The 27,513-nt window shown below is 41.0% G+C and overlaps 1 protein-coding gene across 1 annotated transcript; it reads left to right on the forward strand.

The window, feature by feature from the left end:
- Positions 1 to 26,125, forward strand: LOC126183225 (uncharacterized). Its single transcript, XM_049925009.1, has 2 exons — positions 1 to 330; positions 25,862 to 26,125. Exons 1-2 carry the CDS (start codon positions 69 to 71, stop codon positions 25,945 to 25,947), a joined length of 348 nt encoding a protein of 115 aa, XP_049780966.1. The 5' UTR covers positions 1 to 68; the 3' UTR covers positions 25,948 to 26,125.
- The last annotated feature ends 1,388 nt before the right edge of the window (positions 26,126 to 27,513 follow it).

Consider the following 27,513-nt stretch of genomic DNA (forward strand, 5'->3'; position numbering starts at 1 on the left):
CAACACATCACATGGCGACGAGTGTAAAACCGGTCTTCTTCTTTATACTTGCTTAATTTACTTGTGTCATGGCTTCGCCACAATCTCCAGATGTACTGTCCGAATTTTATCGCTTGCAGAATCAGCAGACGCAGGCCTTATTGGATGCTCTTGGACAGCTCGTCCAGGGTCAACGTGCACTGCAAAACGATGCGGCCGCCGCCGCTCCACCGCTACCGCAGCCACAACACGCAGTTGCACCACCTTTTCGTCCATTTGATGCTGCACTGGAAAGCTGGACGGAGTGGTCACGCCAATTTGGATTTCATCTCGCCGCCTACAGAATTCAAGGTATTGAGCGGCAGCCTTTTTTGCTTTCTTGTATAGGGGTGGCCACCAACCGTGTGATAGTGAAATTGTTTCCCCGACGCGACGTAGCAACTCTGTCCTACGACGAAATTTTGTCGGCATTAGATGCATATTTCAAAGAATCAGTCAATGTAGTTCTTTCGTACAAAACGTACGGCAGGTCAAACTAATCGGGAGTGGGTTGCAACTTTGCAAGGCCTTACTAGGGATTGTGCTTTCGAGTGTCAATGTGGACTCCCTTATTCAGATACTATGGTGCGTGATGCAATTGCACAGAACGTTTCTGATGTTCGTATACGGGAACAGATTTTGAAACTAGTCAATCCCTCCCTTTCAACAAGTGATGGACATATTGGATCAGCAGGACACACTTGACTTTGCTCAGGAATCATTCGAAACTTCGCCAGCCGTGTGTCACGTTAACCGGCCCGCCAATCACATCTGTATTTACAGGGTGATTTTTTCCATCACGTACAAAATCTAGGGATTGATCGATGAGAGGATACTGAACAAAAGATGTCAAATGAACTTACGGCCAGAAATGCATGGTTCCAATGCTAGAGACTGTTTATTCAATCATACATTGTTACAGACACTGTGGTCCAATATGCACTGTACCATGCACCCATAGTTACAGTATGTGCTGTAAATGGTTTCCATGTGCCTCAGTACATGTATGTACACGTCATTGCATGTTCTGTCTCATATGGTGACGTTGCCTATACTGTATTCGAATAGTGTCAAAGGCAGCATGAGTACGCTGCTCCAGTGTCTCCACATCTGGAATGGACTCTAATAAATGATACTTTTGAGATGGCTCCATAACCAGAAACTGGACAGGTTGAGATCCAGTGAACAAGCTGCCCATGCAACTGAACCACCTCGTCTGATCCATCAACCAGGGAAGAAACGATTCAGATACATATAGATTTTAATTGTGAAGTGGGCTGGAGCACCGTCATGTAGCAGCCACATAACCCTTTGAATCATCAATGGCGCTTCTTCCAGCAGGTGAAGCAAAGTCAACTGCAAAAAATGCCGATATTTCAGGCCTGTTAAGCGATGTGGAAGACTGATTGGTCCAAAAACATGGTCGCCAGTTATCCTGACCCACGCATTCTGGCTGCAGCAGAACTAATGATTCGTTGTCACCATGCCATGGGTGTTCTGCATACTACCCCACAGATGACTGCTATGAACATTGAATGTACCACTCCACATAAAGGTGGCCTCATTTGAAAATAGGATGAATGATACAAATCGCAGAACTGTGGTTGCGTGGTGAAGCAACCAGTGACAAAACTGCTCTAGATGTGGAAAGTCTGTTAAAGTAAGTGATAAGGGCAGTAACAATTGCCATGAAGAATGTTCCACACGGTCGTCTGGCTTACCCTGTACTGGCAGGCCAGCTGCCTGATACTGACACAGCGGTCGCTTTCCACAGTGTTAATCATATTTTCTTCCAAGCTCAGTGTCTGAACATTTCGGGTACTTCCTTCATAACTTCCTGCTTCCTGAAACGACCCTGTCTCAGACAAACAGCGGAACACTTTTGAAAACACTAACTGCTGTGGTTGTTGTCGGCAGGTATAGATCTCCTCATACAACCCTGCCGTCTGTTGCCCATTGCCATTTGCCTTTCCGTAAGTAAACACTGTGTCGGCAAGCTCTCGATCCGAATATGAAACCATTGTGTACAATGCTGTATCACATCCACTAAAAGGCGAGTCAGCAAGAGAAGTGGATCGGACACAACATTACCAGTTACTATGGCAGGAGAGGGCGCTAGGGCATGATGTATGAGGAACTGTACCACCCTATAAAAAGAAACCATGCATACTATAACCGTGACTGCATGGTACAGCGCATATTAGACTGCAGTCTCTGCAACAAAGTATGATTGAATAAATGGTCTCCAGCATGGAAGTCATGCATTTCCGGACATAAGTTAATTAGACCTTTTTGTTCTGTACCCTATCATGGATCACTCGCTACAGTTTGTACATGGTGGAAAAAATCACTCTATATACAAATACATACATTCATACATTCATACATGTGCAGTACATAAAAGGTATAAGTGCAGATATTTCCACTGGCGACTCAGGACGGTGTACTAAACCTAACTACATCAATATTTATGTAATTTTCAGACTAATAATTAAAGCTATCACAAGTCATATATTTTAGGTTGGGTAGTGTCTCGGAGTAAATATGGAAAGAGCAACCCATTAGTGCTTATTTTCCCATGGGCAGCAGGTCAGCTGTTGAAGTGTGGATATGTGGACATAAAATGGTTAGTCTATAATGGCAGTGTGCAGTTACAAGCATGCAGAAAACATTAGGTCAGACTGTTTCATGCAGTGAAAGAACAACCAAAACATTGTGTTAACATATTAAAGTACCATATATAAAAATAATCCTATATATATATATATATATGTACAAACACATACAAACACATGTACAGAACAATACGCACTGGTTAGTCGTTTTATTCATATATAATAATCGCCAGGCCCCATGACTTCGTATGTAGCTACAATGTAGCTAGTCCATGGTTATACTTGCGAACTCGTATACTCGCTCTCCTTTTAACGCAGAATCCTTCTGATGACAACAGTACAACATGCCTCTCCATGCTAGGTCACTTTATGAACTATGTTTACGTTTTCCTCCGGATTTTACTTGCGTATTTTACTTGTACAGGTTGGGTAATTTTCAACCTCTGTGTCTCGGAAACGGATACAGACATCAAGAAAATTTTAAGGGTGTTCGATGTCGGGACCTTAGGAATATTTCGTAAAAATTGCTGTGTGTAGCCGTCTTGGAATCTGATTCTTGGTTTTGGTAACCAAAAATCATGTTTCTGCGGGGTTTATCGATAACGGAAAAAGAGTTTTGAAAAGGGAAGATGGCGTTTCTAGATAAATGCCTAGAGGGGAAACGGCAGAGACTTGTGAGTCGAGTGTAGGAGCACATGGAGACGATTAGTTCGGAGATGACGTCATAGAACTCGCTGGCGAGTTTAAAGCGTGTATACGGAGCTCCTTTCTGACCTCTACAGAGCACACGGCCGACGGGCTGCTTGTTGACACACCGCTGCTAGGTGGCCCTGCTTGCCACATGCCCAACACTCTGCTCCTTGGTGTAACTGCTTCTGGAATGTCGGCTGCCACAGTAAGGACGGGACTGGAGTTTCTTCGACTTGCGTGAAGCATGTTTCAATGTTGCAAGAGCGAGGAGAGAGGCCGTTTCCGACCCGGCCAGTTAACCTTACGCAAAAGGTCACTCAACGGTGAGAGGGACGAGAGGAGGGTTGGAAGCAGAATAATCGATAATACTTAAGGCGCTTACGAGAGGCCGGCGATCCGGACGCTGGTGAAATCGGGTGAGAGTTTGGGGCAGAAAAGGAAGATGCTGAGATGGAAGCATCAGTTGACTGTTGATCGCGACGGCGACGAATTACTGTCGATATTCAAATTTTATTTCTGAAAGGACGCCGAGCTTCAGAAACGTACAGTAATATTAAACGCATCAGAAAAATTTGGGTCTCACGCGGTTAAAGCATTTGCTGAGACCTCCTTATCAGGGGAGAGGGGCTCAGTCACATCCCAAATCAATGATTCCAAACTTCACAGTTCTGATACGCGAAACTGCACTTGTATGTGAGACCCTGCAAGTCAGCTACCCATGCTCCATGACACTGTCCACGTTGTGTATGAAACTGATTTAATTGTAGCCTAGCCGCTCTTGATGCCAGTAGTACTCCGTTAACAGAGCACCGAGACGATTGAAAGATAAACTACTTGGTTCCGATAGTGGTTGCAATTTCTGCACCACCTCGTATAAAGACTACTAGAAGACAAGAGCAACGCACTTTGTTAGTACCAGAAATGCTATAAACGAACCAGTAGAGTTCAAAACGATGTAGGTAGACTTCGTAGCTCTCAGAAGATTGATAGGAGGCAGTGAGCGGCGGAGGGAGGTGTTGCCGTGACCACCGCCTGACTTCGTTACAGCTGCTGAGATACGAGCTGGATGACAGCCATATGCTGTTGTTGTTGCTGCTGATGTTGCAGTGACAGCTGTGGCTGCCAAAGTTTCAGAAACGTGGGATCCGTAACATGCGAGCATGTCAGTAGAAACTTCCTGGCATATTAAAACTGTGTGCCCGACCGAGACTCGAACTCGGGATCTTTGCCTTTCGCGGGCAAGTGCTCTACCAACTGAGCTACCGAAGCACGACTCACGCCCGGTCCTCACAGCTTTACTTCTGCCAGTATCTCGTCCCCTACCTTCCAAACTTTACAGAAGCTCTCCTGCGAACCTTGCAGAACTAGCACTCTTGAAAGAAAGGATACTGCGGAGACATGGCTTAGCCACAGCCTGGGGGATGTTTCCAGAATGAGATACTGGCAGAAGTGAAGCTGTGAGGAGCGGGCGTGAGTGGTGCTTCGGTAGCTCAGTTGGTAGAGCACTTGCCCGCGAAGGGCAAGGTCCCGAGTTCGAGTTTCAGTCGGGCACACAGTTTTAATCTGCCAGGAAGTTTCATATCAGCGCACAGTCCGCTGCAGAGTGAAAATCTCATTATGTCAGTAGAAACACGATATGATAAGACTCTGTCGCCACTTTTCTGTCCGCTCCCAATACAAACGCGTAATCCGAGCACAAATCCAAGTTCGTCAAGAGCAGGACACTGACAGAAAACCATAGAATAAGAACAAGGTCCAGGTGCAACGTAGGGTCGAAGTATAAAAAAAATGGTTCTATTTTATAAGGATCATGTCAATGTTTGTAAGTCTTTACAAAGAAATTTACATAAAAATTTGGTGTAAATTTCACATCTTCAAAAGAACAATTAGGTTTCACAAGAGTATAGCTCTTAAGCCAGTAGGAGAACAACGCATTCCTTAGATCATAGAGGCAGTGCAATGTACTCGTTGGCTCATGGGAGGAGATAAGCGCACTGTTTGGGTCATGGGAGAAGAGAAATGTACTCTCTGGATCATATGGAAAAAGCAGTGTATCTTTTGGATCGTGAGAGGATTATGCGGCGGTACCTAACGGTTGCTCTTCTAAACAGCATCCCATACGAGCTAGCCAGTTGCGTCTTTATCTGCGGTTACTCGGTTACTTTAGGCACTGAGGCTATGCACGACTTCGTTTAAAAAAAGTAATTCGATATAGTCATAGTGTTGAGCTGTGCTCGTCTGCTTTCATGGCCCGCAGCTAATTCGCTGCAAATAATGACTTGTAGCTGTGATGCTGCTGTTAAACAGTCTATGCAGTGGCTAGAATTGCGAGTTAATTAAATACACTGAAATATAGAATAAAAGGTAAACCAATAAAAAGAGTTCTGTTCTACCTTCTGTAATTGATGAAGACGACCGAGAATTATGCTGAATGACATTTATTCGAGAAAGGACATCTCAGATAAACGGGAAGTGGTTGTACGATACTTAGTTAAAGTACAGACAGAAAATACCCTTATCAGATGCAGTAAAGTTACATTGAGAGCGTTACGAGAATGGCAGAAAAACCCCAAACTAAATAGTCATCGAAGATACGCGAACGAAGTCCATTTCGCGAGCACAATACACGAAAGATTCACCAGCTCAAAGCAGTTCAGACTTCATCAACATGATTCACAAATTAACACGGGCGATACAAAGAATACTACTTCATACAATGTCTGTCTCATTTCCGTAATACAAGCAGAAAGAAGTCCTACTCTAGAGAACATTCAAACCTCCCGGAATATAAAATCCCTTAAAAAATTAAAGTGTGGTAAGGGTCGTTCACCGCCCAGAGTTCCTGTATGTCGGAATCACTGTACCGTAGGAAGGTCTGTCTCATGCGGGCACACGACACGAAGTGTCCAAAATCGCTCCCTTCAGCGCTTCACCTGGGAACTCCCAGACCACACTTGACTCCAGCAGTGTTCCGCCACTGTACATACAACTCTCATTGGATGAAGGCCGTCCCCACCAGAAATATATCATTCTCGGGTTCTACATACATGATCTGATTCATCTTGACCACTTCCCGGACTTTACTAAAATATTACAAAACTATTTAAATAAAGAAAGTTCAAGCATTCAGTTACCCTCAGCTCGTTTACAATAAGTATAAATAAATGTTGGTTCATAAATAAATAAGTCAACATTCTTGTTCAAGAGTGCTAATGATAGATAAAAACAGATTGTCTTAAAGATCTTTTAAACGATTATTTATGCCTTCCTGACAGAAGCGTCGTCTGAATCTCGTTTCAGTTGTCGCATTCGCCAACACATGCGACTGACCACTTCTAAACTAGCACAGTTTGTTAATAGCACTTGTAATCAACAGTTCCTGACAAAATAGTAAACTGTTAATTAAATAAATACACAAGTATGACAAAATAAAAGGTATTCATGCTGTATTCATTTGCTGAGTGAATGTGGAGAATATGATGTTCTCACTAACATTTGCATAATGAAAAAGACATAAAAGACGTCGTAAATCAATAAATAAAATAGATTCAGGTACTTAGCTTCTAGAGATGATAGATATTGTGCAATGCTATCATCTGAGATATCGTAAAGTGATTAAAATTGTTAATTCATAGTTGCATTGTGTAGATGTTTATTTATTTTGAAATATTAGCTTTTAGAGTTTTAAAGAGAATGAAATATTGTTGTTTCATTGAATGCGTGTCACTTTTCTGAGATCGCAAATATATTCAGATTTGCATTAATATTTGACTGTAAATAATTATAGACTATCAGAGGGCGTAAGAAGACATCATTCAGTTTATCTTAAAGCCCGCCATTGCTGAGAGTATAGCCGGTTCTTTTAGGCGATCGACGCGTCTCCCAGATTTCCCGTACCGGTACTTTGCCGAATCCCCACAGGTCTGGCACTAAACGTCCTCCCCAGTGAAATCGATACATTCACAAGCAGGATAGCAAGAAAAAACTGATTTATAGAGTAGGCACTTGATTTAGCTCAACATTTCAAATACTCTATGTTCCCACTAAAAAACACGTCTTTTGTGGAATGAAACTTGTTCGACACAATAAATCAACTAATATTTTATCATTTGTCTACAATTTTATTGCGTCTGATTATAAACTTCAAAACTAGTACTACTCTGTGCAGAAACTGCCCATTTAACTTTTCTTCCAACTCAGCAAATAGCTGGATCACACGTTTAGCAAATGTTCACTCACTTTCACAATAAAATGTCATTTATCCTCCGAATTATATATACATAAATCTATTCATAAACATTCGAAAATAAAATACATTATGCAATTAGCGCAACGAAGTACACACCGAAATCTTTTCTAACATTTTGCAAACCACATTTTCTACCCACACAAACAATTAAAATTTTAATGAGGTCTGACGATCTCCACGCAGAAAATATTGTGCGAACAATAATTACAAACAAACTACATACATTACACGAAAAACCCATCTAAAATACTGCAATGATACTTAAATAACACTAGCAATTTTTCACCAAATCTTACGTACAGTACGCCGGCCGAAGTGGCCGTGCGGTTCTAGGCGCTGCAATCTGCAACCGAGCGGCCGCTACGGTCACAGGTTCGAATCCTGCCTCGGGCATGAATGTGTGTGATATCCTTAGGTTAGTTAGGTTTAACTAGTTCTAAGTTCTAGGCGACTGATGACCTCAGAAGTTAAGTCGCATAGAACTCAGAGCCATTTTTTGAACCTTACGTACAGTAAAAATTATTTTCCTCATTTACGCAACTAATTATTGTCTGCCGACCTCCATGCGCCAGGAGTTGTGCGGCCAGTGTTAGTTCACTCCTTGCATTACATCGTACCTCCACACTTTATGACTTACACCTTAAATTTATCAAATCATCCCCTACACAAAACACAAACACCAAATTCAAATCCACCTCAGCCTCTCTTCTGATCACAAAATTTGCCACCACACATACATTCATTCCATTATGCACATCCCATTCACAAAATAAATTTTTCAGCCCCATATCATCATTATCAAAAATCTCTACACATTTTACAACACTTATGCGCCCTGTTTATGGTTGCGGTGCTTATTTTTATCCCCCATTTTATTCTTTCTTCTTATAACCTCCAACTACAAAATTTGTGGCTTCTTTGCCAATTTTCGACACCCATCGAATTTTTAAAAGAGTATTTCCCTTTTAACGCTGGTTCATTGCGCCACCTCCGGACCTGAGATGCTGAGATCTCTGATTTCTCGATCACGTATCCTAGCGTTGCATTTCGTGCGGCTCCTGCGCCTCAGATCTTCGTTTTCCGTTTTGATATCCGTTGTGAGCATTTCCATTGCCTCTTTGAAAAATACTATTACGGTGATAATCATTGTGGATATTACCCGTAATTATTGTGGATATTATACATTTCCCTGTTACTGTTCCCATTATTTAGCTTGAATTTCAACGCCTTTTGAAGCTTCGTAATGAAATCTAAAATTTCATCAATGGACTTTGTTGGCCTGTGGGCAGAATACCATTGTAAAAATTCTTTTGGACATCTCAATCACCATCAACACTCATAGCAGATGATTTATATGCGTCAACATCGTCAGTTCACGAACACGACAATTCTGCATCGAGGCACTTCCGTGTTCGAAACTTAGTCCGTCCAGTAACTCATTCTGAAGTCGCGTTTGCTTCGCTTCACCCCAGAATTTGTCCAGGAACCAACCCTCAAACACTTCATAAATGGTTCAAATGGCTCTGAGCACTATGGGACTTCACATATGAGGTCATCAGTCCCCTAGACTTAGAACTACTTAAACCTAACTAACCTAAGGACATCACACACATCCATGCCCAAGCCAGGATTCGAACCTGCGATCGTAGCAGTCGCGCGGTTCCAGACCGAAGTGCCTAGAACCGCTCGGCCACCGCGGCCGGCAAACACCTCATAGGTAGCAAAAGAAGCACTCATTATATTTGGCCATGATCGTGCATTTCCCTCAAGATGACTTAATTAATTTTATTTTTTGCCTCTTCCGACATTCCTCTCACAAAACTATCTCTACACGCAGCAAGAAAAAGAGCTGGATGGTATATTCCATCATATGCAAAAGACTGTCGTTCCTGAATTAATCCACAGAACACCTATCACAGTAGAAGCTTGATTTGCAATGGTAGCTTGGTTTGCTGCTAAGAAATTTAATTCTCCCTAAACTGCTGTTCATGCTGCACTGTTTCCTTAGTCAATAACGCTTCAAAATGTTCTCAATTCTTAAGCACCTATTTTTCACATTCTACTACTTTCACAGACAAATTATAGAAATTGTTGATAGACATCGTGGTCACTTCCTCAAGTGCATTTTGCCTCAGCAAACAATTCTTAATATCGTCACCCAGTCCGTAATGTATCTTTTCCAACTTGTCCCCGACACATTTTTCCACTGTGTCGACTCTGGTTTTAACCATAATCTTCCCATATAACTTCTAATTTTGAATCAATCATCCCTTCTATACTGCATTTAATTTTCTTCACCTCAGCTTTTACACTTTCTGACACATTTGTCTCTACTGAAATTATCTCTGTATTCATTGAACCTATCGCTATACCCAATACCCCCATTTTAGAGTTCAAGCTTGTCAGAATTTTCCTCAACCACGCCACTGAATCACTTACAACTACGCAGCGCGGATTGGTTGAGCGGGTCGCCGGCACGGTAGCTCAGCGTGTTCGGCCAGAGGGTTGCGTGCCCTCTGTAATAAAAAAAACTGAGTTAATCGATCAACAACGAACTTCAATGGATGTCTTACGACGTCCGCCCCGAGCAGATGCAACGAACGAAAGAAAAAGCCGACACGGTAGCTCAGCGTGTTCGGTCAGACGGTTAGCTGCCCTCTGTAATAAAGAAACTGAGTTAATAGATCAACAACGAACTGAAACAGGTGTCTTGCGACGTCCGCCCCTAGCAGATACAACGAACAAAAACGGACAAAATGAGATCAATAAAAAAAACAGAAAAAGGAAGCAGTTTGAGGCGCCATTTCGCGGATTCTGAGGCCCCTTCCGTCGGAGGTTCGAGTCCTCCCTCGGGCATGGGTGTGTGTGTTGTTCTTAGCATAAGTTAGTTTAAGTTAGTTTAAGTAGTGTGTAAGTCCAGGGAGTGATGACCTCAGCAGTTTGGTCCCTTAGAAATTCACACACATTTGAACAACTCGCCACTACATCTCTTTTCTTTGATTTCAGACTATCTGCCACACTAATATCGTCCTTATCGACATCACCACTTTCAGATTTTGGACTAAGTGGCCCACTAGGATTATCGGAACCACACACGCTGGGTTACTGCTTAATCGTTGGAAGCTCCATCGCTGACGATTACGCTGCAGGTTCTCACGATTTGACACTATCAGCACAAATGTTTAACTTATTGGTCACCCTGGCTGCTCCTGCTGTACTGCTACAGCCCTAGGTGTCGATTCTGATGGACTTGAAGCAAAATCTTATGCTCGGAGCCCCTAAGCAAACTGCCTATCATGCAATAAATTTGGGACCTGGATCACAGAATACTGTGAAGTGTTTGAATTATAACTGCCATTCTAAAGGGATGAGACTTACATCCCAGACCAGAAAAACCCAATTGTGACTGTACCTAACTGTTACTGCTGATGAGCAGTTGCTCTTCCAAACAGCACAGTATAGGAACAAACCAGTTGCATCTTTACCTTCAGTTGCTCGTATCTTAGGTACCGTGTTTATGCACGGCTCTGTTTAAAAGGAATAGCTCGATGTAATTAATAGGTCGATCCGCGTATGTCTCCTTTCATTCCTCGTTGCAAATTCGCTGCAAACAGTGAGCTGTAGCTGTGAGCCTGTAGACTTTGTGCAGTAGAAACTCTACTTCAAAATCGACCATTGGGCATTGTGTTGCCTACATGCAGGGGCAAACACATGATGATATGCTCCTTCCCACTCCTATGCAACACCTCCACTTGTTAAGCCATGTCCCTCTCTATACCCTTCCCCTTCCCCCTCCAGTCCCCTCCATCCCTTTTCGATACAAGTTCATGGGAATAGTCAAGCAAAAAGCAAGTAACACAGCCATTCAGAGAGCTTCTATGCTAATTACACTGCAGTAAACACACATTTTCATCTCTTCCATTCACAGTTCAGTATTGCAATGTCATATCAGTTCGTTAAATTACAGTTCTCAACTTCTCCCTAAGCCACACTTCATTTTTATTTAATTTCTTGCAAATAGATAAACCAGACAGCTTCCTACAACAAGGATAGGTGAGACATAACATTATTCTCGTCCAGCGCTGTTGGCAATTTCATAATGTCTGCATAGCACCATAAATGTTCACGTCATCTCCAACGCTAGTTCTTTTTCTGTACTCCAAGGGTCAAAAAGATAAAACACTATACTACGACCAGTTTGAGATGTTATTATTGGCGTATTCTGCTAGATATTTTGTTCTCAATATAGATATTGCGAGGAGTATGTGCCTAAACATTTGTGTGTTGTGCTTGTGAACGTTGCAAGCCAATGCTACCGTAATTCTCTAGGTGGTTTTATTTCGTATTTTTGTGTTTTTTGAGAAAAAACTACTGAATTACGCTCATCTCCACAACTAAATCAATAACATAGTTTCTTTGTTAATAGAGTTGCGATATTTGAAAGTAGGTCTTAGGTAATTGATAGAAAACGTAAAACAGCTTGTGTATTTACTATGTACTACCGTTTGGTACTATTAAGTGACTATGCTTACGGAAACACATTGAATGTTGAAGACAGCGTTGCCTGCAATATGGAGATAGCATCTGCTCTTGCAAACAGTGTTCAAGGAACAGAGGATACGAAAATGGAACTTAAATCACCTAATGCAAAGCCAGTCACGGCGTGCTAAGCCGCACACGAGCCATATGTGCGGGCTCAGTCTTGGTCTGTCTCGGCTTAGCTTGGTCCTTCTCAGAAATACCCGGTATAGCGCGACATTTCATTTAATATAGTGGTGTGGAATATTTCGGTAGGCACGACTCTCTTCTGTTCAGCAGAATCGTGGTGCTAGCGCTGTTTACCCTTCGCTATTTGTTCGTGGTATTGTAGCGTCGCAAGTTGTTCCGAGCGAACGTTTGTTTTAGGACAGCTTGCTACATGTAACTTCGGGGGCTGAAATCTAGCGCCCTAACCGAGAGACACACGAGCATCTGTCACTGCCTGCCATGGCAAAGCTATTCAAAGTCTCTCACTGGAAGCATACATTCACCACCTATAAGAACCTAAATAGATGGTAGTAAATATTATTCAAACATTTTCAAAATCGGTACACTTCCTTCTGTTATTCAGGAGAAGATTGTACGAGTATAAAAAATTCAATATTGTAACTATCATAGCTTTGGAGATAAAAAATTACTAAAAAGTAAAAAAAAAGACACTTAGGGAACTAAATTCAGTTAGGAAATACTATAGTTTATCTTTGGTATAATTGGTAAACATAAACCGAGCTCTCAGTGTGCAGAATTAATTAATTGAGATTTTCATATTAAAATTTAATTATTTTTCGTTTTCGTAACATAAAAATCAGACAAAGTTATTATTTGTGTCTAATATGGTTGTGGGAGTAAATGTGAGTAAATTAGAGTGGTTTTTGTGGGACATTAGTTTAAGTTCAATGCTGCGTTATATACCGTCTTAAGTAACCTGCAAGAACTACACAAGCCTGTCGTGGGAGAAAGATCCTGGGGGATTTACTCACTTTGCTGATGACGTATGTCTAGGTGTGATTGCTTTTGTAACAGAGCAGCCATAAAGTAAGCTGGAGTAAAATCTGCATCTAAAGAAAATTTCCAGAATTATTGTCTTTTATTTTTCGTTTATTAAACATTACTTTCATATTTGCATGTCAGATTGATGCAAATGCGTCTGTGTATAGGGATTGATGCAGGCCAGTTTTGGTGCGAGTATGATCATGAGCGAGCATTCTGACTGGCAGTGTGTATGGTCAGCCAATCAGAATTGAGACGTTTCCCGCTTGTTACCTGATAGTTATACTGGGAGTGAGGCTGGAAGAAGGAAGTCGCTCGTTAGGTTTGAACGTCATGTTACTAGTGCTACTTAAAATAATGTGTAAGTGAAGAATTTCTTAGTGTTTGGTGAGCTAAGTCGATAGCAGTTGCTGTTCAGAACTGCTTGGCGAATTTTCAGAGATTTTGACTAAATCTGTTGGACAGATATTCGCGTGTGAAATATTGGCCTTCATAGTATCCGTGTGGCATGTTTTAGTATTCAACCACTGAGCATTCTTGGCGAGCAGTTTCTTTTTTAGAAATCTAAAAGAAGTACAGAATGTAATAACTCATATTAGTGGTGAAATTAATGACTGTGAAAACGTGATTTAATTCTGGTTGGGTTTGGACGGATGTCTACTGCCGTGCATGTGGAATGTGTGTATGAGTTATGAACTGGAAGAAAATAGCCAATAGTATAAATGTCGGCTGAATAGTACCTTTTTTTGGCTATCAAGGACAAAACAAACATTTTGGAGTGGAAATTTTAGACATTATTTTCCAGAAGCCAATTCATTTTCTTGGTGTCCGATGAAATTGAATGACAGTTTTTCTACAAAACTTTCTTTCATAACTAGAGTTGCGCGGCGTCAGTAATTGTAGATATATGCTGCTTTTACATCATCTTGTAAGTATCTACGTTGCCGAGTGAAGGGATATCGAGCAGACGCCGTTCTGAGGTAGGTGAATTTTAATTTGCAGCCTGCACAGTGACAACGATGTAATGGAAAAAAAATAACAAACCTCGCCCCGCCGCAATTGGTGCTTTATTGGCCGGGAAAAACAATAGTAAAGATCGGATGTGTAGGAACTTTATAAAAAGCAGCAGTGTTTAAATGGACTCGTAAAGTATTCACATGCGAGTTATAAAGGAACTATTGTGGGACAATAGACACGTGTACTGATGAATTGTAGTTGGAGCACAGCAGCAAAGAACTCGAGTGCAAAGTTATTAGTGAAGTGTACCATGCAGCGAGAACAATTGACGGTGCGCTGTAGCAGACGATGTGCCGATAACTGACGACCGACAGGCGCCGCGCTACTGCAGTAAACAAAGCAGACGGACGGGGCGGTTGGGGCCATGGTGGATGCGGTAGCCCTTAACTGGACTACAGTTTGCTGAGCCTGCTGTGCGGACCCGCCGTTCCAGCTTGCTGTTGTGGAGACGTCTGAAGACAAAAGTTAAGTAGTGTTTTACTTCATTGTGTGTGTGCTGAAAAACTGCATGAAATGGCTGAAAATAATCAGTAATAGTAAAGGAGAGACTGGGGGGTAGATTTGGGGAATGTAAAAGATGAGAATGATTCCATGACTGAGAATTTCAGTTTTGATATTTCATAAGCAAATGTTAGTAATAGTTTGCCAGATTCGCTGTATGTTAATTGTGGGACTGATAGTGAACAAACCATGATGGGAGACGAAGTTGAAAATATACTTGTTACTGTTAAAGCCATAGATCAAGAACCAATGTTAGCTGCTTGTGAACCAAAGAACAATATGTCAGAAATGATGGTAAATATTTTAAAGTATATGAATCAGATGAATACTAATAGGAGTAAAATGGGGTCAGATATTAAAACATTATTAAGTTATGAAATAAATGAATTGTATTCTGAAGTTGAACAGGGATATAATAATTTGTCAGTTGAAATGGGCACTAAAATGGAAGATAAAATTTTGAATTTGAGAGATTCGTGGAAAAATGATCTGACTTATAATATTAAAAGAGAAATGAGTCAAATGGATTCAGAAATTAAAGCTTCAGTAAGTTCTGATATTGATACTAAAATGAATGAACTAGGTTTGGATATAAATGAGTTACACAGTGAGGTTGTAGAAATGGAATCCAAAATGGAAAAGAAAATTTAGAATCTGAGGGAATTGTGGAAAAATAACGTGACTCTGTTTTGCAGTAATATTGAGTGATATTAATCAGGTCAGACAAAAATGTAATGTTGCAATTATAACAGTGGAATGTGAACTAACTTTCCAGATTAAGCAGGTTGCTGAGGATAGCGAACAATTCAAAGAACACGTAAATTCCGAAGTGAATAAAATCATGAACATGTACAGAGTGTAGAAAATTACTGTGAGCTTAACCATGCTGCCTTAGCAAGTAAAATTAAAGAAGAGAGAGACAGGTGTACAAAGATTGGAGCACAAGAGGCTAATAAAGTCACTAACCTAGAAACTAGCATTAGACAGTTAGGTACCAGTGTTTATGAACAGTTGTGTGAACATGACGTAGAATGGTATGTCAACAGCAGTAGTGGTAGTATCCTATCTAACAGTGTAATAGACTCATCTGAAATAGCATATGTAACTCATCGACAATTTTCGAAATTTGATTCAAACAAGAATGTGCACCCGAAAGAATTTTGGAGCGACTTTGATGATGTGTTACCAAAAGTATGGAATGAAAAGCAAAAAATAGGTTTTATTACATCTAATTTAATGGGGGAAGCTAGAATTTGGGGTAATTTAGCTTCCGATAAGTATGATAAGTTGGCGTACTTCAAACAGGCACTTTTTGAAGAATATTGGGGCAAGAGGAAACAGATGGATGTTTTGAATAAATTTTGGTCAGGGGAAAGATCCCAAGAAAGATATTATTAAAAGTTTTGCACAAAAATGGTTAACTACTTTATCGTATCTAAGTTCAAAAGTAGAAACTGAGCAAATAATTATGGGGATAGAAAATAAGCTGCCATTGTACTGGAGAAACAAAATAATTTCAGCTCCTACAGACAACTTGATAGATTTATTCACTATCTGGAAAGGGTATAGAGTATTTGAAAGGAAGAAGAAAATGCCAGGATAGAATATAGGCCTCCTGTCAGACATAATGGTAATAGAGGTGAAGTTAATGTAAACAGAATCAGCGTCCAAAGAGATAGTGGATACGGAGGTAGATTTTGAGGACGAGGAGGTACTAGTGGGAATAGGTTCAATGAACGGGTTCAGTATTACGACTGCCGTCAGCTGTCAGCTGATGACGTAACAAAGAGGCGGTGCCCGCCCGATGACTGGCATTTTAGACATAGTAACAACACCCGGCAGGAAAACTGTTCGCGTTCTACCATGAAGCTTGCGTTCACAGACACTAAAATTACAAAAACATTACAGGTTAAACCCGCTAGCGACACCTTTTGTAAGGAAGGCGCCTACAAAACGATATATTGGCAATAATAATTTAGCCACTAAGAGAGCAGAGGAGAATGACACGGAGAAACTAAAGGTATATCCAGTAAATATTGTAGCATTATATAATAGAGACAGTGCAAATAAAGATCATAAGGACCATAATGTTAAGGAACAAGTAAATTTAAGTGAAGATTCAGATCAGGAAATAGGGGTGAATCATCATTGCGAAACAGATGAGAGGCTACCAATGAATTGTGGAATTAATGCGGGAGTAAGGGTGGAGGAAGTTTTGAGTAAATTAATTGAAGTAATTTCAGAAAGTGATAATGGAGAATCAGAAGAAGGGGAAGAAGAAAGTGGTGTGGAAATTTCTGACAATACCTTGGAAGGGGTTGCAGAATCATAGGAAAATTATGTTGAGAAGTTGGAGGAGTATTTTACGCTGTCAATAGTGGACAGACTTGTGGAAGCTACCACCACTAATAACAAGCAAAAGGAGGACCCAATAAATGTAAGTATGATTTCCACAAAAGAAGTAGGATTCGACAGACGAGAAGTGGCCTGAGAATGCAATCAGGAGAGAGTATGTAGGATAACCGATTATTGAAGTAATGATGTTTCAAGAAAAAGTTCCTTGTCTAATTGATACCGGTTCGGAAGTGTGTGCTCTATCTCAGAATTTCGTAAATGCTCCCCAACTAATAAAGAAGTAGTTATCATGCCAGTGAGTGGTCTAAACATTATTGCAGCTACTGGAAAAACTAAGAAAGTGGTTAAACAAGAAGTCCTATTACCCATATCTGTAAGTGGGGTAGCCATAAAACAGAATTTTCTAGTTATAAATGGACTCATTGTGGAAATGTTGGTAGGTGCCGACTTCTTGCATAAATATGAAGGATGGGTAAATTTTGGGTCCAATGATGTAATTATAAGAATAAGTGGAAAACCTGTAGTTATTCCAGTCACTGGAAAAAGAGTGTAAACGAAGAACAAAGTGATATTCCAGTACGATACTGTAGGGCGGCTACATTGATCGAAGGCTATAATGAATATGCTGAAAGAAAAGACGTGGGTCCTTCTGAGCTAGAGAGTGTCAGAATTAGGATCGATGAGAAATTAGAGGAACTTAGAGAATTAACTGAAATGCAAAAGGACAATTAAGACAACTTTTGCATAAACATTGTGAGGTATTTTCAGATCAGCCTGGATTAGTTAGAAATTACGAATGCTACTTAACCGTGAAAGAAGATGCACATGTTTTCAAAAAACCATTTGCCGTTCCAGAAGTGCATAAGGAAGCCGTTCGAGACTTAATACAGAAAATGCTCGATTGGGGGATAATTGAAAAGGCTGTTAGTGTATACAATAACCCATTGGTTTAGTACCTAAGGAGGACCGCTCAATTAGGATGGTTTTAGACGCTAGGGCGTTGAATAAGATTGTTTTACCAGAGAACATTGGAGAACTATTACTGAAGTTTAAAGGGGCTAAATTTTTCACTTCTATTGATGTTACGTGTCGATACTGGAATCTACCTCTGGCTAAGGAATCCTGGAAGTATACAGCGTTCCTGTTTGAAGGTCGATGTTACCAGTATACGGTTGTGCCTTTTGGGTTGAATGACAGTGTTTGTGAATTTATCAGGGCAATGACTCAGGTTTTAGGTGATCAGTTATTGAGGCGAATTACTATTTACGTGGACGATGTGTTGATTTCGACTCCCGCTTGGGAAGAGCACTATTTGTTGTTAGACAATGTATTAAATGCTATTAAAGCAGGGGGGATGAAATTGAAGTTAGATAAGACAGAATTTGTCAAAAAAGAGATTAAATTCCTGGGACATTACTATGGGAAAGAATTGTGCCCCATCCAAGTAAGATAATGTTATTAGGGACTATGCACCACCGACCACACGTTAGGAACTAAAAGGAATGTTTGGTTTGTTTGGATCTTATCGCAAATTTGTGGCAGGGCAATTATTTAATGATCCTTGTTTAAGGGAATTGTTGACAAAAAATGTTCCTTATACGTGGACCCCGGAATGCTAAACTGCTTTTGAAAAACTTAAGGAAGCACTAGTGAACAGCCAGATTTTGAATCATCCTTACTTTTCAAAACCTTTTTGTTTAGGATCAGATGCGTGTGGTTATGGTCTAGGGGTAGAATTGTTCCAGATTGAGATGATTGGAGAAGAACAGGCCCAAAAAACGATCGCATTTGCAAGTCGATCGTTACAACAAGCGGAGAAAAATTACAGCATCTCTGAACTGGAAGCTTTATCGATTATTTTCGGTTTGCAAAAGTTTGAGCAATACTTATTTTGTCCGATAATGGTCCACAGTTTGAATCTAAGCGATTTGAAGAACGTTTAGAGCACATCAAAATTTCGGCCTGTTTTCTACAGGGAAACACGTGTGAAACAATCATGAAAGAACTTTACCGTCTCTGTAGGACATACAGCATTCAGCATGGGCTAATTATTTGAGGTACTTTGAGGAAATAATTAATAATTTAAAACACAAAGCCACAGGTTTTGCTCCAGTAGAATTAATGGAAGGGACTAGACCTAACCACACCCTGTTTGATTTAGTAGAACTCCCTAAAATCACAGAATTATCTACGGAAGAAAAGAAGAAGGTAACTCGTGCCAGTATTAGAAAAAAGGCGTTGGAAAGAAAAAGGAGACGTGATGCAAAAGCTAGTCCCACGAGCTTCCAGATTGGTGAACTGGTGCTAGCAACGACTATGGAAAAATCTAAGAAACTTACGGCTGAAACTAAGAAATTTACAGACGAGTATGTAGGACCCTTTAGAGTTATAGAGAAACCGCATGCTAATGCCTATAGACTGGAGTATGTGGAGTCACATAAGATTTTTGGATTAAGAAACATTATTGATTTAAAGAGATACATTCAGAAAGAAGACTAAAACCGTAGTAACTACACGGGATTACTAGCCTTTCTCCGTTCTGTCTTCTTCCTCCAGGGCCGTGTGTCTTGCACGTTGCGGTTAGCGCCCGCAGAGTGCCCAGCTGATCGGTTTATTCCTTCAATTTTCGTTTTCGTAAACCGGTCGCCTACCTGTCTCTTTAATTTATGTGTCCTTGCTTTCCACCTTTGGGAGTGGCAAAGGCACACTTTTCTATATAATCATTGCAATTCCTTATATTGCCACTCAGCACTATCAACAGGTTACGGACATGTTGAGTGATGTGAACATTGTAGCAACAATGCTTCCATTTTTTTTCACATTCTTGCGCAGGCCCTTGTATGGACCCACGACAATACCATCTAGTTACCGACTTGTTGAAAGTAAAAGAGACGACTGAGTCAACAATGCTCCTCCCTCTTACCCTTGGCGTAAGTGACTCTTTGTATTGCCAGTCAGCACTACCAACGGATTGCAGACCTGTTGAGCGATGTGAACACTGAGGCAACAATGCTCCTCCCTCCTATCCTTGGCGTAAGTGATCAGCAGTGCGGTTTTTCAACCAAATAGCACAAAATTACATTGACACATTAATTCTAATAATGGACTAAAATACTGACCAAACCTAACATAAAGATAAATCTACATCTATCTATATCTACATCCATACTCCGCAAGCCACCTGACGGTGTGTGGCGGAGGGTACCTTGAGTACCTCTATCGGTTCTCCCTTCTATTCCAGTCTCGTATTGTTCGTGGAAAGGATTGTCGGTATGTCTCTGTGTGGGCTCTAATCTCTCTGATTTTATCCTCATGGTCTCTTCGCGAGATATACGTAGGAGGGAGCAATATACTGCTTGACTCTTCGGTGAATGTATGTTCTCGAAACTTTGACAAAAGCCCGTACCGAGCTACTGAGCGTCTCTCCTGCAGAGTCTTCCACTGGAGTTTATCTATCATCTCCGTAACGCTTTCGCGATTACTAAATGATCCTGTAACGAAGCGCGCTGCTCTCCGTTGGATCTTCTCTATATCTTCTATCAACCCTATCTGGTACGGATCCCACACTGCTGAGCAGTATTCAAGCAGTGGGCGAACAAGCGTACTGTAACCTACTTCCTTTGTTTTCGGATTGCATTTCCTTAGGATTCTTCCAATGAATCTCAGTCTGGCATCTGCTTTACCGACGATCAACATTATATGATCATTCCATTTTAAATCACTCCTAATGCGTACTCCCAGATAATTTATGGTATTAACTGCCTCCAGTTGCTGACCTGCTATATTGTAGCTAAATGATAAAGGATCTTTCTTTCTATGTATTCGCAGCGCATTACACTTGTCTACATTGACATTCAATTGCCATTCCCTGCACCATGCATCAATTCGTTGCAGATCCTCCTGCATTTCAGTACAATTTTCCATTGTTACAACCTCTCGATACACCACAGCATCATCTGCAAAAAGCCTCAGTGAACTTCCGATGTCATCCACCAGGTCATTCATGTATATTGTGAATAGCAACGGTCCTATGACACTCCCCTGCGGCACACCTGAAATCACTCTTACTTCGGAAGACTTCTCACCATTGAGAATGACATGCTGCGTCCTGTTATCTAGGAACTCCTCAATCCAATCACACAATTGGTCTGATAGTCCATATGCTCTTACTTTGTTCATTAAACGACTGTGGGGAACTGTATCGAACGCCTTGCGGAAGTCAAGAAACACGGCATCTACCTGTGAACCCGTGTCTATGGCCCTCTGAGTCTCGTGGACGAACAGCGCGCGCTAGGTTTCACACGACCGTCTTTTTCGAAACCCATGCTGATTCCTACAGAGTAGATTTCTAGTCTCCAGAAAAGTCATTATACTCGAACGTAATACGTGTTCCAAAATTCTACAACTGATCGACGTTAGAGATATAGGTCTATAGTTTTGCACATCTGTTCGACGTCCCTTCTTGAAAACGGGGATGACCTGTGCCCTTTTCCAATCCTTTGGAACGCTACGCCCTTCTAGAGACCTACGATACACCGCTGCAAGAAGGAGGGCAAGTTCCTTCGCGTACTCTGTGTAAAATTGAATTGGTATCCCATCATGTCCAGAGGCCTTTCCTCTTTTGAGCGATTTTAATTGTTTCTCTATCCCTCTGTCGTCTATTTCGATATCTACCATTTTGTCATCCGTGCGACAATCTAGAGAAGGAACTACAGTGAAGCAACTACAGTGAAGCAACTCTGTGAAGCAACTTTGGAAAAAGACATTTAGTATTTCGGCCTTTAGTCTGTCATCCTCTGTTTCAGTACCATTTTGGTCACAGAGTGGCTGGACATTTTGTTTTGATCCACCTACCGCTTTGACATACGACCAAAATTTCTTAGGATTTTCTGCCAAGTCAGTACATAGAACTTTACTTTCGAATTCATTGAACGCCTCTCGCATAGCCCTCCTCACACTACATTTCGCTTCGCGTAATTTTTGTTTGTCTGCAAGGCTTTGGCTATGTTTATGTTTGCTGTGAAGTTCCCTTTGCTTCCGCAGCAGTTTTCTAACTTGGTTGTTGCACCACGGTGGCTCTTTTCCATCTCTTACGATCTTGCTTGGCACATACTCATCTAACGCATAATGTACGACGGTTTTGAACTTTGACCACTGATCCTCAACACTATCTGTACTTGAGACAAAACTTTTGTGTTGAGCCAACAGGTACTCTGAAATCTGCTTTTTGTCACTTTTTCTAAACGTAAAAATTTTCCTACCCTTTTTAATATTCCTATTTACGGCTGAAATCATCGATGCCGTAACCGCTTTATGATCGCTGATTCCCTGTTCTGCGTTAACTTTTTCAAATAGTTCGGGTCTGTTTGTCACCAGAAGGTCTAATATGTTATCGCCACGAGTCGGTTCTCTGTTTAACTGCTCAAGGTAGTTTTCAGATAAAGCACTTAAAAAAATTTCACTTGATTCTTTGTCCCTGCCACCCGTTATGAACGTTTGAGTCTCCCAGTCTATATCCGGCAAATTAAAATCTCCACCCAGAACTATAACATGGTGGGGAAATCTACTCGAAATATTTTCCAAATTATCCTTCAGGTGCTCAGCCACAACAGCTGCTGAGCCAGGGGGCCTATAGAGACATCCAATTACCATGTCTGAGCCTGCTTTAACCGTGACCTTCACCCAACTCATTTCACATTTCGGATCTCCGTCAATTTCCTTCGATACTATTGCACTTCTTATCGCTATAAACACGCCTCCCCCTTCACTGTCCAGCCTGTCTCTGCGGTATACATTCCAATCTGAGTTTAGGATTTCATTACTGTTTACGTCTGGTTTCAGCCAACTTTCTGTCCCTAGTACTATATGGCGTTGTGACCGTTTATTAATGAGAGCAGTTCTGGGACCTTTCTATAGACGCTCCTGCAGTTTACTATTAGCACATTAATATTGTTATTCCCTGTTGCATTTTGCCTACTCCTACCTTGCCGCGTCTCAGGAGGCGTCTTGTCGGGCCTAGGGAGGGGATTCTCTAACCTAAAAAACCCCCATGTGCACTCCACACGTACTCCGCTACCCTTGTAGCCGCTTCCGGCGTGTAGTGCACGCCTGACCTATTCAGGGGGACCCTACATTTCTCTACCCGATAGCGGAGGTCGAGAAATTTGCACCCCAGATCTCTGCAGAATCGTCTGAGCCTCTGGTTTAAGCCTTCCACTCGGCTCCAAACCAGAGGACCGCGATCGGTTCTGGAAACGATACTACAAATAGTTAGCTCCGATTCCACCCCGCAAGCGAGGCTTTCCGCCTTCACCAATTCCGCCAACTGCCTGTACGAACTGAGGATGACCTCTGAACCCAGACGGCAGGAGTCATTCTTGCCGACATGAGCAACAATTTGCAGTCAGGTGCACCCAGTGCTCTCTATCGCCGCCGGTAGGGCCTCCTCCACATCTCGGATGAGACCCCCCAGCAAGCAGACAGAGTGAACACTGGCCTTCTTCCCCGACCTTCCCGCTATTTCCCTAAGGGGCTCCATCACCCGCCTAACGTTGGAGCTCCCAATAACTAATAAACCCCTCCCCCCGTGTGCCTGCTCGGACCTTGCTGAAGGAGCAGCCACATGTCCACTCACAGGCAGAGCGGGCGATACCACACGGCCAGCCTCCACATTGACCCTCCACCTCGTGCGCCGCGAACGCCGCTGAACCCGCCACTCCCCTTGGGGAGAGGGTGGCCCAACCGCGCCCGGTACCCGCGAAGATGTCTTGACAGCAGGGACAGTGGGTGAAGCATGTAACACCTGTGGTGTACCTTGCGACGCACCAGACTCCCCACTGCCGCTACACTCCGAAGCAGCAGCCTGAAGACGGCTGACCACGGCCATCAACACGCTCAGCTGTTCGCGAACAGTGGCCAGCTCCTCCTGCGTCCGTACACAGCAGTCACACATCCTATCCATCCTAAGGAATCAATTTACTGAAGAGAGTTAATCAACCTTTAACTAGACTGCTAATTCACTAAAGGCGGCTGTTTATTCACTAAACTGTGGTTGCTAGCCACTTCTTGTAGAAAACAATGAAAATAGCACTACCTGTCTCTGGACTGTATTGAAAACAAACACTAGCACTACTGGCACTATGGTTGACTAAAGGGATTCTCTCTGACTGTATTCAAAACAAACACGAAATCTATGGAACTATTAATAGCACTCGACAATTAAAGCTTCCTAAAAGCAAATACGCACGGAAGAAGAAGTGACAAGTACGAAAAATACAGTTAATACTTAAATTATGGTAGCTCGCTGCACAGCAGACGTGAAGCGGACGGCAGTTACGACGACACTGACACTACTGGCACTATGGCTGACTAAAGGGACTCTCTCTGACTGTATTCAAAACAAACACGTAACCTATGGAACACTATTAATAGCACCCGACAATTAAAGCTTCCTAAAAGCAAATACACACGGAAGAAGAAGTGACAAGTAAGAAAAATACAGTTAATACTTAAATTAAGGTAGCTCGCTGCACAGCAGACGTGAAGCAGACGGCAGTTATGACAGTTACTGATTTGAAAGCCACAGATAGATGGACTAAAGTGTATTTAATATTGCTAATAATGTATGTTTTCTTGAATATAGTGAATGAGATGTGTTGGAGAGCCGCGTAAGTTGGCATGAGTCGGACTTAATGTTTTTCTATAAGGACCTGCTTTGTGTGTACTGTATATACATTACGTAATTTGATCATGAGATGATGAAGAACCACAGTAACTGACTGGTGTTAGAGGTATTTTGAGAGCTACAGAAGTTGGCTGGTGTTAGCTTCAGTTATGTGTAACGAAGAGCCACCGTATTTGGCTAATGGTTTCAGTACTTTCCTATAACGACTTTTTGTATTTTTCTTGAATATTGTGTATGAGATGTACAGAGCCGCAGAGGTGGCATGAGTTATGTTCATATTTCCTATTTAAGGATTCTTGTCAGTATTTGTCAATAATTTATATACTTTATAAAAGGTGTGTCTAAGGTCTATTGCTGGAAGCTACAGTAGCTGGATTTTCAGTCTGTTACCACAATATGGTAAATTTTGAATGTGGGATAAATGTGAGGACTTTGCTAAAGCCAGAGAGGATGGCGAGGATATTTTTCAGAGATTATTATGAGGACTTTTCTATAGAAGAGATGTCCCTTGTAAATCGTATTATGTAAGATGTGAGTAATATTACAGTGATTTTATAAAATTGTTTTTTCTTTTCATAAGATGTATATAGAAGGAGCTGCTGGACTGCAGGAGGTGGACTGAATGGTTTTCAGTGCTCAATAATTATGTATTTCTTTATGTAATGTGTAATGATGTTTTTCAGAGCCGCAGATGGTGGCGGAGATAACTTTGCAGGATATTTTATGGTGTTGTATTTTGTTCTTTGTATACAATAGCTTATTTGTGTGAAGGCAAGCAGTAAAACTGGTTTTCTGAAAGAGAGTTAAGAAATAGTGTTTTTTAGGAGTCAGCAGAATTTGTAACAGTAACTTGCTTAATGATTAAAACATATTTTGGAAAAAGATTTCAGTAGTAGTGCCAATATTGGGTACTGTTGATTTTTTGAGGGACAGTTAATTCACTTTTTACTGAGATGATTAATACTGAATTTAACTACTGTATATAAGATGTTAAGTTTTGATGAACTATGAATTTGTCTGAGAAAAAATCTTTGTGTAAATGGGAGACGTAAATCTAAAAAGAACAGTAAAGTTTTCGAAAATACTTTATCGAGTTCTTTGCCTTTGAATTTGAGAGCAGCAGTTGCTGACATAAAGTATATATGTGTGTTAGGTTAGGATGCTGATATTAAGCATGGATACTTAGATGTACTGTTTTTGCAGGTACGGAAAAACTCTACAGAACCCGATACAAGACAGAGAGAGAACTCCAATCTGTAACTAAGAGTTGGAATTATGTAGCCCAGTGACGAGCCATGAAGTGACCCCACATGTAAGTGTTGATTAGAAGTTATCCGAACCCATTGTATTAATCGGAGACAGTTATCAGAACCCCAACGTGTTGTCAGAGAAATGTTAGGTAAAAAGACGACCCCCATATCGAAGTGAATGTATATTCTCTTATGGTCAAGGAAAGGACACCCTACGCAGTGCCTAAATTGTATTTTAGTAAATTTTTGAATGTTGTTAAAGCGACTTCATAAAACTACTATTTTTGCTTAGAGTCAAAGTGAAAGATTAAGAACTTTGTTCAGAGAAGATTGTAATTTCAAGAAAAGATCAATGTAAACATTTTGCTAATTTAATTTTGAGAAAAATCTGATTTTGGAGAAAGATGGAGATTTTCTGTAAATTAATTTGATTGTATGCTATTCAGTCTTAGCCTTTGATATTCGATGCATGTGTATACAATACTGTCATGCAGTCTAGATAGTTGGTCAATTGAGGAAAACAAAGTTTGATTAACAGTGTCGTGGTACTTAAAGATTCATTTTTTGGACGCAGTAAGAACCATGAAACGTAATTAAAAGAAATTTTAGGTTCTTATGGGGTATGTAGCGTCTCAAGTTGTTCCGAGCGAACGTTTGTTTTAGGTTAGCTTGCTGCATGTAACTTCAGGGGCTGAGACCTAGCGCCCTAACCGAGACACACACCTGCCTGCCGTGGCAAAACTATTCAAGGTCTCTTACTGGACATGTACATTCACCACTTATAAGAACCTAAATAAATGATATTAAATATTATTCAATCATTTTCAAAATCGGTACACTACCTTTAGTTATTCAGGAGAAGATTGTATAAGAATTTCAGCATTGTACCTGTCATAGTTTCAGAGATAAAAACATTACTAAAAAGTAAAAAAAAAACCGACACTTAGGGAACTAAATTCAGTTAGGAAATATGATAGTTTATCTTTTGACATAATTGGAAAACATAAACCGAACTCTTAGTGTGCAGAATTAATTAATTGAGATTTTCATATTAAAACTTAAATAATTTTTCGTTTTCATAATATAAAAATCAGACAAAGTTATTATTAGTGCCTAATATGGTTGTGGGAGTGAATGTGAATAAATGAGGGTGTGTATGTGGGACATTGGTTTAATTTCAATGTTGCATTATATACCGTCTTAAGTAACCTGCAAGAGTTACACAAGCCTGTCGTGGGAAAAAGATCCTATGGTATTTACCCACTTTGCTGATGTGGTATGTCTAGGTGTGATTGCTATTGTAACAGAGCAGCCGGAAAGTCAGCTGAAGTAAAATCTGAATCTAAAGAAAATTTCCAGAATTATTGTCTTTTTGTTTTCGTTTATTAAACATTACTTTAATCTTTGCATGTCAGATTGACGCAAATGCGTCTGTGTATAAGGATTGGTGCAGGCCAGTTTTGGCGCGAGTATTATCATGAGCGACCATTCTGATTGGCAGCGAGTATGGTCAGCCAATCAGAATTGAGACGTTTCCCGCTTGTTACCTGATAGTTATACTGGGAGAAGAAAGTCGCTTACTAGCTTTGAAGGTCAACTTACTAG

Source organism: Schistocerca cancellata, chromosome 4 (genome assembly GCF_023864275.1).
Source record: "Schistocerca cancellata isolate TAMUIC-IGC-003103 chromosome 4, iqSchCanc2.1, whole genome shotgun sequence".
Classification (NCBI taxonomy): domain Eukaryota; kingdom Metazoa; phylum Arthropoda; class Insecta; order Orthoptera; family Acrididae; genus Schistocerca; species Schistocerca cancellata.

What these genes read in the sequence shown, in the direction of transcription:
- LOC126183225 (XM_049925009.1), top strand. Translation starts at nt 69, where the DNA reads ATGGCTTCGCCACAATCTCCAGATGTACTGTCCGAATTTTATCGCTTG. An exon ending in CGCCGCCTACAGAATTCAAG is followed by an intron (nt 331 to 25,861) that starts GTATTGAGCGGC and finishes CTGTTTTTGCAG; the next exon opens with GTACGGAAAAACTCTACAGA.